The 18,408-nt window shown below is 42.5% G+C and overlaps 1 protein-coding gene across 1 annotated transcript in view; it reads right to left on the minus strand.

Annotated features, from left to right (window-relative positions):
• Positions 1-282: 282 nt before the first annotated feature.
• Positions 283-18,408, minus strand: part of ABCD2 (ATP binding cassette subfamily D member 2) — a 52,049-nt gene continuing 33,923 nt past the window's right edge. Inside the window, exons 7-10 of the mRNA XM_009289026.2 lie at positions 16,063-16,208; positions 8,757-8,841; positions 7,891-8,016; positions 283-4,738 (exon numbers count right to left, since the gene is read on the minus strand). Coding sequence (XP_009287301.1) covers positions 4,528-4,738; positions 7,891-8,016; positions 8,757-8,841; positions 16,063-16,208 — 568 coding nt within the window. The 3' untranslated portion in view covers positions 283-4,527. The remainder of the gene's footprint in view (positions 4,739-7,890; positions 8,017-8,756; positions 8,842-16,062; positions 16,209-18,408) is intronic.

Here is an 18,408-nt window from a genome sequence, read left to right on the forward strand (position 1 = left end):
CTGCAGAACTCCCCAGCAAGTGGTGGCAGCTCTCGTCACCTTCCTGTCATGAATCAGGTCCACGCTGAAGTGGATGGGCATGAGACATGAGAAACCTCACAGCAGCCTTTGACACCAGCCTGATCTAGGAATGAAACGCTGTTTTAACCTGCAAACATGCAACATCCACCCCAAGCTCTCCTGCCCCATCGCAGAAACGAGGGATGGGAAGGGGGTCCCAGAGCACACGCAGGCAGGTCCTGGCTGCTTTGTGAATGATTCATAAGGAACACTGTAAACTCAAAGTAAATGCAACATGTTTTATTTGAGGTTGGAATAAATTACAACTGTAAAGCATAATTTATTGCTTTATAAATTGTCTGCTCTTAAAAGGCATTAATATCAAACATAAACAAAACAAAGACATTCAATTAGCAGTTCAGTTCTCTTAAGCTTCATGAACAGCTCAGTAGGGGGATTTCATTCTATATACGATTGAAATCTCTGATCACAGGCTCGTAAACTTGACTTTGACATGCATTATCATCATTTAGACATATTGAGGGGACTATAGATGTGTTCATTTGCTTTAGGATATAATTTTTATTGCAATTTTCCCTAAAATATCCCATTGAATACCCAGTCCTTCATTCCTCACTCAAATACAAATCCCACTGGTTTCAAAAAACTCCTTTAAAAGATATGTGGGGTTTTCTACCCCTGCAGAAGGAGGGCTTCCAAGTCTAAAACAGCAATGAGTCTGGTCCCAAAACTAAGTGGAGAACAAACTCCTCCTAGGTTAAAATACTGAAATCCCATGCACAAAAAACGTGTCCTCCCATTCTGAAGATTCTTGCAAAAAATCCCGACATTATCTGAAGGAACTGATGTGGACAATTCATATTTTTATTGTACAGTTACTCCATGCCTGAGACTGGTATGAATTCTGCTCAGCACCTGTGCTCCTCTAGGATGTAGATCCAGGCAAGTCCAGTCTGCCCTGAGTCCTGGGGGATGAGAGGGTGCTCACAGGAGGCTAGGGGCACTGAGCACTTTGCAGTATCCAGCCCTGAATGCATAGATGCTGTGACACAACAGGCTGGATCTGGCTAGCTCCAGCTAGATGACAGGCAGAAGGAAAGCCAAAAATTCTCTTCCTCGGCCTCCCGGGGAGTCACAGCTCCTGAATGCCAGAAAGGGAATGAACATTGATGAGCAGCTCTCATTGCACCACAAAAAAGGATTCCACCAGGGCATCCTGCCCTGCTCTGCTCCTCTCGCACTGCAAGGGCCAAGTGCTCCCCGTGCCTCGGCTCCAGAACAGTCTCCCTGAGCTATTCCCTGGCAGGGAGCGTGCACCTCTGCTCGTGCTTTCACGGCTGGCTCCGAAGCAGCACAAAATGAGCTGGCTTATGCCTGTATTACACCAGAGGTAAAACTCACCAGAAAAAGAACTGGAGACTCCCGTCTCAATTAGCCCTTGGAACAACTCAGAAAGTTTGCAGAGAAAATCTCCAGGGCAGCCTCTCCTCCAGCCACAAAACTAACTTTAAAAATAAAGAGCCACCGGTATAGAAAATCCTTCTAAAACTGGCTCGGTATTACTCAGAAAGTTCCTATTTAGAGAAGGCGTTTTTCTCATACCAGCCTCTGATGTTCTTGTCATGCCTACAAGAATGTAAATAGCCGAGTGAGATGCTGGGATATTTTACGCTATATTACTGAATGGGAATGGTTAAGTCTATTACTGGATCCAAGAAATATATATCGAACTTCAAGGAAAATACTATTACCTTGATCCTGGTGCGATTTCAGTTTTCATTAAAATTTCATCAGTATCTTTTGTAAGTTTTACGCATAATCTCATTTAAAAAAAACAGCAAACAAACTTTCTTCTTCTAAACACGGTTTCCTCAGAAGATGTGTTTCTGTTGTGCTGTGAGGGATGGCCACCTTCGATCTCTGCAAGGCGGTACAGCAGATTTCAGGCGCTGCGCTTGCCCATAATGGCTCCCAACAAGTCAAGTGCCGTGGCACAGCTTTGGTGGGAGGCTGGGAGCGTGCAGGGCCATATCTGGACCTGTGCCAAATTGGGCCAATTGTTCAGAGCACTTTTCAGTGTCCTCCTCATTCAGGGACCAGACAACCCCGGTTTAGCTCCCAGCCACATGGTAAAGCGCTTAACAGCGGGGTGGGGATCACTAATGCCCCTTCCTCGACCTCAGCTCCTGCCTTAGGAGAGGCTTGTGGAAAGGTGGCTTTGTGGCTGCTTTGCACTAGCAGATGGATACGCTGCAGCTGGGACAAGGGCATGCATATGGGGTGTGCCTGATTCATCACCATTTTAGAGAAACATAACTCAGAAACATGCAAGCCTTTAAAATCATCAGTCATCTCATTTACGCTCACTGAGAACAGATTCTTGGCCGACTTCTTTTTCTCCTTAGCATTTTTGAATTTTTCTTTGAAGATGAGAAGGAGGAAAGCTAGCCTTCAGGGAGAGGGACAAGCAGAGACACTTGCAAATTAAAATGCATGCACATGTCATCCACCACAGCAGTGACCTCCAGTCTGCACTTTACAACACATCTTATTATCTTGAACCTTAATTTCTCATCCCTTTCAAAGGTTCCCAAGAGCATTCCTTTCTGTGTCAGTGAGATGTCCCAGGGGACTCTACAGAGAAAACTAGTTAGAGTAACAAACTGTTGTCACCAGGACAAGTTACAGGGTTACATTCAAGCCACAGACTCTGGAGGAGCAGGACAGGGAGCAGACTTATTTCATTTTCTGGTGCAAGTGCCATACCAAGCAGCAAGATGAGCACACAGTGAGAAGGAAGATGGGCTAATGGTTAGTGCACTGGACTGGGATTTGGCAGATGGAGTTAATTCACCTTCTCCTTGCTCTTGAAGCAATCAGAAAACGGGAACAGTTTATATTAACTTCAGGGTGCTCAAACATTCCCAGTTCAGCAAATACCCCCAAAATATTTCTCCTCTCTCAACAGTTCTTAGCAGCTTATGCATTGCCCCTCTCAGACTAAGCACACCAGACAGAAATCTTCTAAGGAATCACACTTCTAGGAAAAAAAGAACCAACAAACTTCAGGATTGCTACATCTCAGCTAAGGCTCATTTACCCATCTGCAAAGCCTCTTACCCCTCCTGACCTTCACTCCCAAGCTGCCCATTTGCTGTGCACTTGCAGTCAGAGAGAGCAGATCAGGAGCTCTTAAATCCATTCACGTCTTTATTTCTAATTCACGGGGTTTTGCCTCCGGCAAGGCACTCAGGCCAGCAGTGTCTTAGGGGTCTCTGTTTAAAGCACCTTCTGACTTACTGAGGACCAGGTTCCTACCAAACTGAAAAGCAGATCGGACAATCAGTGAGTGCATCTGAAAGCAAAGCTGTTAACTGGTGCGTTTGCTCACAGGGAGGGCAGTGTTCAGCCACTCTACCAAAATATGGCAGGCATATTAATTAGTGGTTACAAAATGCTCTAACTTTTCACAGACCTTTGTAAGTGCTGAGCATTTTAATTGGCAGGACAGCCATGCCTGAGAATTCAGTGTATTGTTAGAAACTGACATTTTCCTCTCCTACAGTCCTTCCCGTCACAAAGCGTCTCATGGAACAAACAAGTGTCTGTATTGTGATTTTACCAACAGAGGAACTGGGTCAGAGATGGATGCTGGCTGGACCAGACCCATGGAGCAGATGAATGACTTAGTCAAGTGAAAATTAAGTCATTTCATGCCAGGCCCAGTGCTCCATCCCCCCCCACCAGAGGTTACTAAATAGGGAACAAAAATAATCCCCGAAAGGAACTGATGTATCATGAAGGGCAAAGAGCCTCTGAAGCAATGCATAATAGCATAAAGTACAGCACAAGTATATTACATTATTTAGCTCTATCCCTGCTTCTCTGTCGCGAGGGCAGTGGGTTGCTTAGACAGTTGTCTTCTGGTCAGCCTATTACGTTATTTGCTACAGAAATGCAGGTAAAGGTGTGTATGCAATTCAGTAGTAGAACGGGAGTTTGGTTTTACATAGGCTGAAAGAATGTTTCTTATACCCAAATGAGATTTTTGCATGCATCTGCATACTCACCCAGATGCTGCCTCTGCTGTGCTCCATGCCTGAGTTTCATGCCATGTTTGCTCTGCGTAGCAGGCATATCATACGCACACAGTGACCTGGTACAAGAGCACATTCTGCAGGCCAAGTCTTAGGCAAAAATTCACCAACAAATCCTAAGTGTGTTGGTAGTTTTTTGCAGTGAATCAGGCTTTCACTAAGAATTAACATAAGCTGCTATGACTAATCTTATACTCTGTGCACTTGCTTATTCTCTTTTCACCGTTCAACCACTTTCTTCCTTAATACTAAAATGCTAAAGTCTTACATAGCATTCAGAGCATTATTTTCTGCTGGCTGTTTTTCTCTATGCTCTAAGCCTCTATCACAATGCATGCAAAGGATAATGGCTGAATTTGTAATGCTTTTAACTAAAAAAATACTTTTAAAAACATAAAACATAAATTATTTATTCCTCTTTGTCCATTGTTTTAAGCACTGAGTCTTCTCCCAAGATTTTACACAGTTCATTCAGTCTCTGCTGCATTTTAGGAATTCCTGCAAGTTGGGATTCCAGTCTCTGTTTTTCCTCACTCAGTGATAAACGGATAGCGGTGTCCAACTGCTCGAAACGCCAGCCGCCTTCTCCGTCAAACTGCAGCAAGTGAGTGTGGTACTTCCTGCAGTACAAATTAAAATGTTAGTAATGGCTCAGGGAACAGATGGTTCATTTCTGCACGCAAATTTGGATGTCTGTGTCTCTTTCCAATGGTGCCTCTCAGGAAGTTGAGAATTGTCCCGTTTTGGATCACTGGGTAAGACTTTTTCTCAGTGACTCATAATCCCAGGACACTCTTTCATAAGGGATTTGGGTATCTCAAAGCCTGTCACCAGGACCTCCCTAGGCCATCTAGTGAAATTCAGCAGTGAGGTGCCAGCTGTAAGCTATCAGCACTGGTGTGGGCTCCCCAGCTGGGGCGGTCATTGCCTCAAGCAGCCTGCACTGCCGGGCTCTCCGAGGCCCTCACCTGCAGTGATGCTGGCAGGAGCCGGCAGCAGGGCTGTGGAGGGTCCCCTCATCATCTGCTGTCCCTGGCCAAGGTGGTGGCCCCCCTCTTTCTGCCTCCCTCTTAGAAACATTGTCTGGAGTTGCCTTCACTGCAACTCCACCAGACTCCTTTTCCTCCAGGAGCTCAAACAGCAGCAGCAGACAAGGCTCCCTTCTCCCCCAGGAATGCTAGTCCCAGTTTATTTTATTTACTTTGCTTTCTGAGAGACATTTTACCTCCTTAGCAGAAAATACATTCAGGCAGGCATGTTGCACCTGATGCTACTGATAAAACTCTAGTTTGTTCAAATTACACCTCAGTTTGTTCCCCTGCATCTTATAAGGCTGGCTAAAGAAACCTCCAGTCCTAAAACATGGTTCAGCTTGTAAGGGGCCAAAATAAAAAAGTCTGTGTAGGAGTCACAGATATTCCAGTGAGTATCAGGGTGTGTGCACCGAAAATATTCAAAGGCGTACATGTGGAGTTTGTCAAGACCTGACAAGACATTTATCAGGAGGTGCAAGAGGAAGAGCAGAGAGTTCCCTCAGAGCTGCTGGTGTAACTGTGTAATTTATCACTATAAATTATAGAAGATGAGACGCATCATAAAACAGTGATTATAAATCCCATCCAGGGAATGTGACAGTTTAATAAACTCAGTAGCTTATGACATGGGACTCAAAAAAGATTCAACTCCAGGCTTGTATTCACCACTTCTTGCATATTATTCTTTGTGACACCAAATGCTTAACCTATCCTTCTATTTTTCCCCCACCAAAACCCCAAAAAATCAGAAGCTAAGATAGCTAATTGAGACGTCCAATGTTTGTGGTCTAGGAAAGTAGCTAATACTGTGATTAAAAGAGCAAATATTTCCTGGTATAATCTCGAGGAGGAGAAAACAGCATGTGAACCCAGTTTTTGTCTATGCAGTGCAGTCCCTGTGGAAGCATATCTATCTTAAAGGCATTTGATGCTTCTCTCTAAATACTCAGCACTGCTGTTTACTTCTCCAGAACCCCACAAATCACCAGATTTCTGATAATTTCAGTAATACTGTGGAGGTTACAAGAACAATCCCAAACCTTCCTGAATAGCACTAGTACTAGGAAACAAGAAATGTCGGTAGGAAACTGAACTCAAAGATCTTTCTCACAAGTTCTTTTGCATAACTTCCCTCTGCATCCTCATTATTTATAGATGAGATGCTCTCAAATACCTGTTTTCCTGAGCAGTGGTTTTAAAATAATGCCAAACTTTACAAAATTTAAATACTACTTTTCTTTTTAAATTTAAATTATTTTAAAACCAAATGTCTATGTGACTTTTTTTTCCTATCAATCAGAATACCCATTTTTTCATAACATTTAGGTCCTGATCCAACAAAAGCCGTTTCCACTGTCACCATCTACACAGAGGAAGGAGAAATGCTGGGAAAACTGTTCTTTTTCAGAGAAGCAGAGACTGACACAATTTCTTTCCTTTGAGGCAACAGACTGGTGATGGATTTTTTGTCATCAGTTTAAAAAAAGCAAACAGTCTGAAGTAGAGATCAAGGACATTTAGGCCGATCCAACAAAAGCCGTTTCCACTGTCACCATCTACACAGAGAAATGCTGGGAAAACTGTTCTTTTTCAGAGAAGCAGAGAGCAGAGCAATTTCTTTCCTTTGAGGCAACAGACTGGTGATGGATTTTTTGTCATCAGTTTAAAAAAAGCAAACAGTCTGAAGTAGAGATCAAGGACTTCAGAACAAATAGTCTCTGCTTACACCTTCTTGATCTCCTTTTGCCCTTTAAAGTATTTAATTGTTTTATGTATTCAGTAACTACATTTATTTCCTTTGAGGGACTCTTCCATACTTAGTACTCCCTCACTAGAATGATGTTTCTCAGAGAATACCCATTTTTTCATAACATTTAGGTCCTGATCCAACAAAAGCCGTTTCCACTGTCACCATCTACACAGAGGAAGGAGAAATGCTGGGAAAACTGTTCTTTTTCAGAGAAGCAGAGACTGACACAATTTCTTTCCTTTGAGGCAACAGACTGGTGATGGATTTTTTGTCATCAGTTTAAAAAAAGCAAACAGTCTGAAGTAGAGATCAAGGACTTCAGAACAAATAGTCTCTGCTTACACCTTCTTGATCTCCTTTTGCCCTTTAAAGTATTTAATTGTTTTATGTATTCAGTAACTACATTTATTTCCTTTGAGGGACTCTTCCATACTTAGTACTCCCTCACTAGAATGATGTTTCTCAGAATTCCAATATTTCTTTTTTTAGTAGACAACCAAATTTTGAAAGCTCACAAACCCTGCAGATAGAGGACACAACAGAAGTTAAAACACCAGATGTATTATTCCTGTGGAAGAACAAAGAGTAGTTTAACCACTTGCCATGTTTCCCATCTTCTCCCTGCCCCGGTAAACTTCCTCAGGACAGCTCATGTATCTTGTCACATTTACAGAATAATCTGGTGATATCTGTTGTGGCTGTGGTGTGGAGGACTAATTAATTGCCTCTTAGACACCTGCATGATGCAGTAATAGTTAATAACTAGAACACATTTAAAAAAAAAAAAGAGGGAGGAATAAATATGTGTCAAAGAATGAAAAAAATCAGTGCTAAATGCATTTACATCACTATTATTGTAGACAAGTTATCTTAGAAAGTGCAGTAGATCTTGATTAAACAACTGCCCTAGTACGAAGAATAAAGGCCAATCCACCGCCTGTCAGAAAGGTAAAAGCAAGGACCATGATAAATCCCTGCACATACTTACCAAAGAGAAGGTCTGTGTGTTATAGAAAGCAGGGATATCCCAGCAGCTTTTGCAGCTTGGAATATCTTTCCTTCAACATCAATGCTTACAGCACTCGTGCATTCGTCCAGCAATGCATATTTCGGCCTTTCAAAAGCAGATAAAGAACATTACTCTTCTACGTTTTGGACAGTATTCCCATGTACGATGTTTAATTGACAGAACAGAAAGGACAGAGCTATTTTTGCCAGACAGCTGTCTCTCATCTACAGCTGGAAGCTGGCTAGCAACAACATAAAGTTTCCATGCATTATTCAGGTGCAGAGCCAGCTTCCAGGAAAAATGGGGTTTATTTCCTGGTCCATCTGAGTACACAGTGATCTAACTTCTGTGTTTTAGTTTGACCTAGTATTATTCTGTCCTGTCATCAAGTCATGCAGTAGCTACAGCCCACTCAGAAACTTTCTATCCACTGCTACGTATGGCCTGGGCTGCCTTTGTGTGCTTGCAGTCTCCAAAACAAAAAAGTTTCGGAGCTTGGCTTTCAAACTCCCGTAGCCTCTGCAACAGTCCATCAGACTTCTGCAATATGTGTAGGACAGATGCAGGGAAGATGTTTGTGCCTGAGGCGTTAAAGAAAGGAATATCTGGAAAATGTAATGCTATGTTGCCAAAAGCAAAGCTTAAGTAAGAAGTATTGCCCAAACCAGAAGCAGAGCTTGTATGAATAAATGACAAGGTCTGCGGTCCTATGCAACCGTCTAGCAGTATTGCATATTGCATTGTCCTGGAGATTATAGTCTACTACTGCTCAAACTATTACAGCAAACCTGCAAAACTCTTCCTCATTTTCAGATGCTACTTAAAGAACAAATCAAAATGCCTACTTATGGTAAAACATCCGAGCCATGCCCATCCTTTGTTTTTCTCCTCCTGATAAGACATCTTTCCAATCCATGACGGCATCCCAGCCTTTTAAAAAAATGCAAAGAAAACGCGTCAGGGCACTGTAAGTTTATGAAGGAAATGCAGCTTCACTTGCAATATCTCTGCAATCTGCAACCAAAATCATAAAGAGCATTCCCATTGCAGAAGAGACAGCTCAGGGTTCTGGATCACATCTTCTGAAATACCTTAATGCCTTTCCACTGGCACTCAATTGGAAAAATGTCCCAAATATCATGTCAATTTTGAAAGTGGAATTTAACCTTCTTGGTCATGTAGGTATTGTCAAAAAACTTTACTTACCATCTCTTTGAAAAAACATCTTTTACCTGTGCATAACTAATCATTTTATTCTGTCGTGTTTGTTTTATAGAACAATTTGTTATTCCTTCTTGAAAGGTGTGAGTGGAAATTTAAAAACAAATTCAAAGAAATAAAGTGTAAAAAGCATAAAGAGCAGCGCCGGACTCCACTCACTACTGTAGGTAAAGAGTAACTGTCAGCAAACTCAACGGAAACACAGATGCAGACACAGGGATGCATTCCGTGTGCACAGACAAGCAGCTAACATACAAAACTGCATACAGACGGGAGGATTTTCTATACAAACTTCCCACTACCTTGTATTTAGAAATGACCCACAGCTGTTATAACACTGGGTATCCTTATTTAATATTCTGCACGGCCTCTAACTGATTTTTTTCCTTATCACTTTCAGATACATGCAACGGGATCATGATGCATTTTGTCTGCGATCTTATGGTGGACTGGTGTTTCTGTGAGTACTCTGGCATGATTCATTCCCACTAATGAAAAACTTCAAATACTAAATTATCCTACTGAAAATAAGTTTTCAATCAAACAATCCAGATGGATAGAGTAGCAAAATAGATGAGTTTTGAAACGGGAGAGTGTGGATGTAGAGAAAATCTGATAAGACATTTCTCTCAATAGATCATCTATTCATGAGACAGGCAGCTGGAGGGAGGAAGAGAACATTTTTCCAAATCAGCCCTGAAGCACTGTGACTAAAAAATTAACAACACAACCAAAAACCCTTTTCTGCCACTGCCCAACTGAAAATAAACATTTGCCAGAAAAGACTATAAGCAAGGTCAAGCAAGGAGGGTGGGCTGTGTCATTTCTGATACCTGAACAAAGGTGAGATAAGTGGGGCTTGTGAAGGTGCAGGAGGCTGGGGAGTGCTCTGCCCATGCTTGGTGCTACACCAGGGCGTGGTAGGTCTGAACAAAACCTCAGTGAAGCATCTGGTGAGAGGTTGTGTGACTGAAAACAGGAATTGATAATGCTAGAGACTGAATTCCAAGAATTTTCTCTACATAAAATCGTAAAATATAATTTCATGATTTTTTAATATATGTGTATATAGTTAGATTTAAAAACCAGAAATACATCACCTTTAGTGATCCTATTGTTTTTCCTTAGTTTCCTTCCATTCTTGTTTAAGGATCCCAGTGGGCACTCCCCCGGGTGATACATTCTGATACAATGCTTTCTATCAGCAGGCTCCTAGCAAAGATGGAGTTGTGTAACGATTAACCGAATCACCATTCGGATGAACTCTGGTAAAGGGAACAGGTACACAGAGGCTGCTGCTGAGCAGTCCTGGTGCTGCGACCACACAGAGAGCTGGAGTGCTGTTCCACTGACACTCTCAGCTTCCAAAAAAGACTGTAAAACACCCAGAGCACTCCTTTTTGGCAAAGGGTTCTAGGGGCAAGAGATGGGAATGGTCCTTCATGAAAGCCATAGAAACCACTATGCTTCTGAAGACAACGTTCAGGCTGCTGCTTATATTCTGTTATTTTTAAGCTGAGAATATAGACGAGCTTCAGGGATCTGGATCTGAGCTAGGGTGTGGGTGGGTGTGCATGTGTGCACATGTGCCTGGGGAAGCAGTGCCTGCGTTCATACAGTTTCTTCCAGATCAGCGAGTTTATAAAGACTTATTAAAAGACAAAAAGGGAATGAAGTTCAAGAAGCAGCATTATCTTGTCAGCAAAATCATTCTATTATTTCCTCTAAAGGTGTAAGATTTAGTCTCCGTTTACCAGGATACAATGGTCATCTCTGCGGTCACTTCAACTTATATTCTAACTGAATATTAGAAGTGCGTCTTGTCTCTTCCTGCCTAGCTCCCTCCCTGAACTTTCCTATTTGCCACTTGGAATGTCTCAAACAACAGATAAGGAAGGATCCATTTTAATATTATCCCTTTTAAAAATTATTTTCTAACGTCTGAACACTTAGGCATTGTAACTCACAATAAACTGACTCCCTACTGTGCATTAACAATAATGCACCTACTTGTTTCTCTTTTCTTCCTGCTGACATGGCACAGGTCAGTTAAGGTCGTTAGTGTTCTGAAAATATCAGCCAAGTCAATGGCTTACGTCACCCATAGCTACATCCACTTTACAAATGAAGAAATGAAATGGCTTGTCCATGAATGCAGCACAAATCTCTCAGTAGGTACAAACATAATCCTGGCTTTCAGAGTCCAAATTCCTTGCCCAGCTTCTTCTTACACGCAGCCTTTGATTGCACATGGTATGATGTAGATGTGATGAGCACTGGATGTCACAGAAATGCCTTTTGCAACCAGTAAGACAAAGAGCATGTGTAATGTGCTGGGGCAGAGTAACAGCAGCAGAAATACATACAGCTGTCAGCAGAAACTAGTGATAGCCTCACGATAGCAGCACTTAATTTTCTTGCATGACTTCTTTTATAGTTCCTTTTACCTCCATTTTCTGAAGGAAAAAGCAAGCTAAATTTGACAACTAAAAAAGGGTTACATCTGGGGTCTGTAGTGCTGTGTATCCTTCATCCTTGTGAATTCTCACACTTACATGCAAGACAGAGCATTCAGCTGCCATAAAAAGATATGCTTACAAAGTTCCTTTTCCAGATCTACATTCCAATGCACCTCATCAGACATGGACTGGAGTGTTACAGCTTCATGACAAAAAAAAGGCTACCGCAGCAAACTACAGCCAGAGAGTCTACCCCTGGTGAGTTTTTGAACATGGAGGCCTTTTGCACAGCGTATGCACCCAGGCAGCTGTCAAAACGGAATAGAGCCCGGGTGCTGTGCAGGATGAATATGCTGGGGCAATCCTTAGCTGAGGAAGGAACAAAGAGACCATCAATTGCGTGAGCCCCAGCTCAGCATGACACTGCAGGGATTTGTCTCTGGATTTCAGAGCCACTGGAAAAGCCGGCAGAGCACTCCAGAGTTCCTGCTGGTACCAGTAACAAAAGCAAATCCAGGGCTAAACTGATCAGATGAAAAAAATCTCGGAGAGAAGAAATGTGCTTGTCTGTGTGTTTATATGTGGCCTAGCACAAAGGTTCCCTGGACAAGACCCAAAGATATGACAAATGTGCAAAATAATGAGGAATAATTATAATCTGGGGTGCTGAGAAACCATAAACAGGTTGAACTTGTTCAGTAATGTCATCAGCCCCAACCTGACAGGTTTGGTCATGCATTCAGTGTGCTGCTACACGTACTCATGGCTCCTCTCATGTGACAGGCTATCGGCAGCCTAAGGCTGCATCACGACTGACACTTGCTAAATATACACAGATTTTCAAAGCAGGTCAAAAAGGAACCACTTTATGTATATCATCTACTGCACATCTCCATGCTATTACCCACGATTTCTGGACATGCCTTTTCACCACCCGTGCTGAATACAATCTTCTTTGCTACCCTCATTTTGTATGAAATTGTTGTTCTGGTAGAGGTAGCAACTTTGCAGGTGTTGGTGGGTGCACCCTATTGATAATATAAAGGTAAGTAACAAAATGGCATTCCTCTAATATCCAGAAGGTGAGAAAAACATCGTGTGGGCCTCAGTGGGAAGGAAATTCTGCCCCAAGCCGCAAGGGGGGCTACTGTCAACAGCAATTGCACTGGGTTCTTCTAGGGCTTGGGCTCAGGGACATCTGGAATGGTGGTAGTGGGGAGGGGGATTGTTGTTTTGATGGTTTTGATGTATTCTGTTGCTACCGACTGAAAAAAGTTTCATGAGGGTAACAGAAGCTAAATGCCAAACTGGGCTACTTATTCTTGTAACCATTCTATTTACTCCTAACTGGGTCAAACCTGATTGCTAGAAAAAGAGAGGAATTTCTGCCATTGGCAGCAACAAGAACAACGTCAGGCTCTTGTGGGCTACTTTACACTTGGAATCTGGTGACCCTTGTACTGATGCAATGTGGAAGTAATTCAGCTAAAGACAATAAAGTTATGCCAGGGCAAATAAATTGAGTCAGAGTTGCGCACTTCTGGCTCCATGTGGCTTTTTCATAATTGCCCACAGGGAGCAGAACACAAAACTGCAAAGCATCATATTATACACACATGACATTCGTGGTCAGTTAAAGCACAACAGGGTCATGCCCTAAGGAGCCTACTGTCTGGTAGAGGCTGAATACTGCAGGGGATAGGTGAAAGGGGAAGACACAGAGGTAAGGCTCTGAAGGAGAAGAGGATCTACAGAAAAAAAAATTGAAGAATTATATTAGATTTCTATAACTTAATGATTGACAGATAGTTAGCTCATTCTTAGAACAGTTTATGGAAACGGTTCAAAATAACATGGACATATCCCATATATCCACAAGAATCTGAATAACTAAAAATGGTTTCATTGATTTTTTTGTTTCAGATGTACATTTTCAAAAAGTGTATATAATATATATAGAAACTTGCTGGCAATTTTTCAGCAAAACTTTTTTCTATTGGAAAATGCCAGTGTTTGTCAACCATCAAAGGAGTTTGCAAAAAGGAAAAAGACAGTTTGGGGCAAATTCCTTGTTCTACAAGCTTTATGTGGGATTTTTCATTATTTTGCAAAGAAGAAAGTTCCATTTTTAATAGAAATCATTTTAGTTTAAAAATCTGAGTTTAAGTAAAAGAATAAAATAAAAATTGGAATTAAAAAAAATAATTCAGCTATACATAAACAAAAATTTCAATTGTTCACTTTCAACAAGTATTTCTTTGGCTTGCTGGTTCAAAAAACAGAATATGAGTCTTTGTCCCAGACTGGGGGAGCTCTAAAGAATATGTAAGCATATGAAATCCATGTAACGTGTCAAATCATATGTCACGGATTTCCTCTCTGCTACTACCTTGGCACTTGTCTCCTGCAAATGCCCAAGGAAAAAAGGGAACAAGTAAGTGTATTATGGTCCTAAAAACTTCCTGGTATGTGGTAATCTCTCCCCCTGTTTTCCGGCTTTGCCCACTTCTGTCATTTTAGATTGCAAAGTACCTAAGGCACTTTTTTTAAACGTTTGTTTGTGCAGACTTTTGCACAGTGTGCCCTCATCCTAAGTGGAGTTTCAATAGAGCACCAGTGAACATTAACAGTGTCCTCTAGACTTTTTTATAGATTGTGTGTGTCTCGCATGCGCAGTCAGACAGGCAGAAGAGCAAGAATGGGGTCAGCAATAAATACTTTCTGGCAAAGAAAGTAGAGCGAGACTGATCCAAACCTGGGGTTTCAGTTTGGCAATACAGAACACTGACCCTAGCCAACGGCATCTCGTGCGGGGAGCACAGTAACTGCCCCATCATCAGTTACATGCTCCAGCTGCAGGGCTATAAACCACAACAATGTGCATTCAGAGACTGCTGGGGATATGCTTTTGGCCGCTGAGGGTCATGTGTTGTTCAGTACATCTACAAGTACCAGCAGGCTATGAATGCACACTCCACAGTGGCTTCTTGCCACTGACAATTTAACTGCTCCTCCTTTTCCAGCTCCCCATTCCAACACATCTGCTTGTTCTTCTGTAATCTGGGCACTTCACTTAGTGAAGTAAGTGACTCAGGAATACTAACAGGAATAGTTATAATGTCAGTGTAGGGAGTAGAGGCCTCCTCTGCAATTATTCCGGTCACTGAGTTTAGCTCTCTGCCCACTTTTTCAATCCTTGTGTCATAGCATCAGATCTGAATAATAATATGAATCAGAATGATGGCAGATTCTTATTTTCTGTTGCAACTTGAGGGCCAACAGTCATTACTACATTCTTAACAAAGAAACATTAACCCGTGGAAAGGTAAGAGTCTATCAACAGGATTGTGAAGTGGAGAAGTATCTGTAGGTATTCAATTGCTGCTGTAAATGGTTACTACTCCCCACTCTAAAATGTGCAGAAAAGACACCAGATGAGTGTCCATGCATACCTCAAAAATAAAATACACCTTCTGCCTTTTGAACTGAGCAACAGGCTGCCATCCAGGAATGGGAATTTAGACATTGCCTTGGGATTCCCAATGGCTGAAGCACTACTCTCTATTGTCAGAATGATCCTGAGAGACATGAAGCACACACGTTACAAGGCAATGCACCCAAAGTACCCTCTCAAAAAGGAGCACTGACAGCTGGCAGAGAGAGGCAGGGTACATCCAGCGCTCCCGACGTCAGCTCCTTAGAGGGGTTTGAAGATCCTCCTTCTTCTCTCTAAATGTTACCAACTTTGTCCTGTCTGTTTTAAAAGCATAATGATGGGGAGGAAATTCAAACTAGAGATTAGTGGCTGGTGGGAACAAAAGGATGAAAGTTATTGCTATGCTTGGGAAAAAAAGCTATGAAATGCTCCAGTTCCTTAGACGCAACAGAAACCTTTAGCAACTTGACATTTACTGTGCCAGTGGATTTACACTGTCCCCTACTCTTAGGACAAACAACGTTGAAAACACATGGCAACTTAAACAGCAAGTGGTAGATGGCAACACTCTACTGCCAGCCAGTGTCATTTGATTATTTTTAACTTGTTCACCCTGGTGGTGTGGTATCAGACACCCTTTCTCATGGCACATAGTCCTGCTGATCCCAGAAACCAGGGAGGTGAAAGCAGACCTGACTCTCTTTTCATTCAGTGACATTACAAGGTTTTAAGACAGGTTACGTTTTCTAAGAAAATGAAGGAAGGTCAGTGATCTCACAATACCATGAAAAGACTGGCCATTACAAGAGAACAAGGATGTTCAGCTTGGGCATAGATTTACTGGGGAGGAGAGGAGTACTTAGCTCTTCTCCCTCCATTAGCATCAGGAGCAACAACCATGTGGTTGTGCAGCTCCCACAACCACAAAAGGTCTGGATCCAGTTTTGCCAGTTCAGTAAATAAAGGTCAGTCACACTAAGACACACATGCAAGGAACAGATTTTGTAAAGCTTTTTACAAAGATATGCAATTTACCTCCTTCTCTTTGAACTATGTGGTACAGATGAACCATATGCAGGATACACTCCAGATCTTGATCTTGGTAGCCTTTCTCGTGCATGTCATCCACTGAGTCTGGATAGATGACTTGATCACGTAGCGTTCCAATGGACATGTAGGGCCTGAGAAATAATACAGAGAAACCGGTAATCTGGAGCTGGCTCCAAGCGAGTGCATCTTGCTGATGCTCTATGAGCAGAGTATAATGCTTTAAACACCACGTTGCTAAAACTGGATTTATCTGTGGCTGCATTGTGGGTGAATGTTTTTCTAAACTTACCCTAGGGACAATGTATTATTTCCACAACAGCTTATTACAGGGTAGCAACAGGGGTAGTATTAGCATGAAAACAAAATGACAGATCAGGCAGAATAAACATCCACTTCATAGCCCATTCTGAATGCTTTCATTTGGAATCAGGGAAACTCTATGCTGTATTCAAGATTTGGTATGCTTAGAGATTTAGAAATCGAATTAGACACTCATATGTTAAAAGCAAACTGGAACAAAAATGTTGCAGCTCAAACTGTGAAAGACTTCCATGGAGAAGATAGCAAGAGACGCGCAAGTAAGGCAGGAGAGCATTGAAAGCCTCCTTTGCACACTGCTATTCTGGACTGCAGAATTGGGCCTTGGCGTAACTTAGCTGGCTCTAGAAGCCAGTGTAGCACTTCTGAATTGCAAGAAGGCATACGTTAGAGAAGTTGATCAGCTTAAACCTCCCAGCATCAGCCTCCCTTTGCCAAACACAAGGCTGAGCTGTATGTGAAGCAGCTTCTGAATCACCACGTTCCCAGACCAGTTAATACCATCCATCTTAATAAAATAAGCTGTCTCCACTTTGGAGCCAGCATCCTCAATCACGGCCATGTCCCTGGAATGGCTACGGACAGTCTCCACAATGTCCTGAGCTGTGCCCAGCCTCTGGTACAGCCCAGGCCTCAAAAATCCTCCTAGTCTCTAAACAAAGTCAGCTTAAAGAACAGTTTTACAGCTTTCTAAAAGATACCAGGCCATTCAGGCTAGGATAGCAAAGACAATCTAAGACACATCTATTTGACCACCTCTTTTGCTGCTCTTGTTCTAAGGATTTCTTGCGAAGGACAAATATCCATCCTGTCCCACAGACACTGCTGATAGCTCTTGGAAGCTGGAAACACCCCGGGAATGATCTGTGAGATTCTGAGTTTGGAAGGGAAGGCCAGAGCTGAAGAACAGTCAGGCTCCAGACTCTGTCCTGCTTTCTGTGCCAAGAGTTACACTAACTCCCTCTGGGTTAATCTGCCAAAACAATGCTAATCTTATTAAAGCTGTGGTGCCAGGGGATGATGACAGAGAGGAGCAGTTAAAATCAGGCCAGCAACAAGGAGGCTTCCAGGCAGCTTGCTCTTGCCACTGAGAACTGCTTCCAACAACTTCACAGCGCATTGATGAGGGGTCAGTTTTCTTCCCTGAAGAGCTCTGGACCTGCGAGGTGGAAAGGTCTCAGCCACGCAGAGGCTTTCCCTGACAGAGATGTGTAATACCTTAGCTTATTTCTTCCCTTCCCTTGGAGGTGTCCCTGGAGAAGGGGTGGATCTACCCATTGTTATTCTGAGAGTCCCTAAAATACACCACAGAGTAATTTGAAGGAATTAATAATGCAACAGATGTAGAATTACAGAACTAAAGCTGCAACATGAACTGAAAGTCATATTCAAGCTGGCATCAGCTGCATTGGTTTTAGCACTGCAGACATCCATGGTGAACTGTCTGTACCCACCCATAGTTAAACTACTTTCACCACCAGCTGGATGAGGGTGGGAAGGGCAGGGGATCTGAACTGCTCACAAATATTTGGTCATCTCCCTGCTGTGGGCAGGCACCCACATGAAGCAAAACCAGAACCGCAAGTCAAATACAAGCATTGCTGCTCCTCTTTGCTTATTGTTCTGCTTTGTGCTTATTGTGGGAAGAGTGCTGCTCTGGGTTGCTGCATGAACACTAGCATCAAGTGCAGTAAACCATTTACATTAATGGGGATATTGCAAAATCTCAACTCTAAAAATTATGTAACTTCATGAAGTAATGATATATTACATTTCCATAGTTCTCTCCATCTAAAATCCCAAAGGGCTTTGCTCCTTGCATATATACTTCTTGCATACTTCTTTACCAACCTGATCTCTTTCTATGACCAGGTGACCCTGTGGGAAAGGCTGTGGATGTGGTCTACCTGGACTTCAGCAAGGCCTTTGACACCGTCTCCCACAGCATTCTCCTAGAGAAGCTGGCGGCTCACGGCTTAGACAGGTGGACTCTGCGCTGGGTCAAAAACTGGC

Source organism: Aptenodytes forsteri, unplaced genomic scaffold (assembly GCF_000699145.1).
Source record: "Aptenodytes forsteri isolate BGI_AS27 unplaced genomic scaffold, ASM69914v1 Scaffold137, whole genome shotgun sequence".
Classification (NCBI taxonomy): domain Eukaryota; kingdom Metazoa; phylum Chordata; class Aves; order Sphenisciformes; family Spheniscidae; genus Aptenodytes; species Aptenodytes forsteri.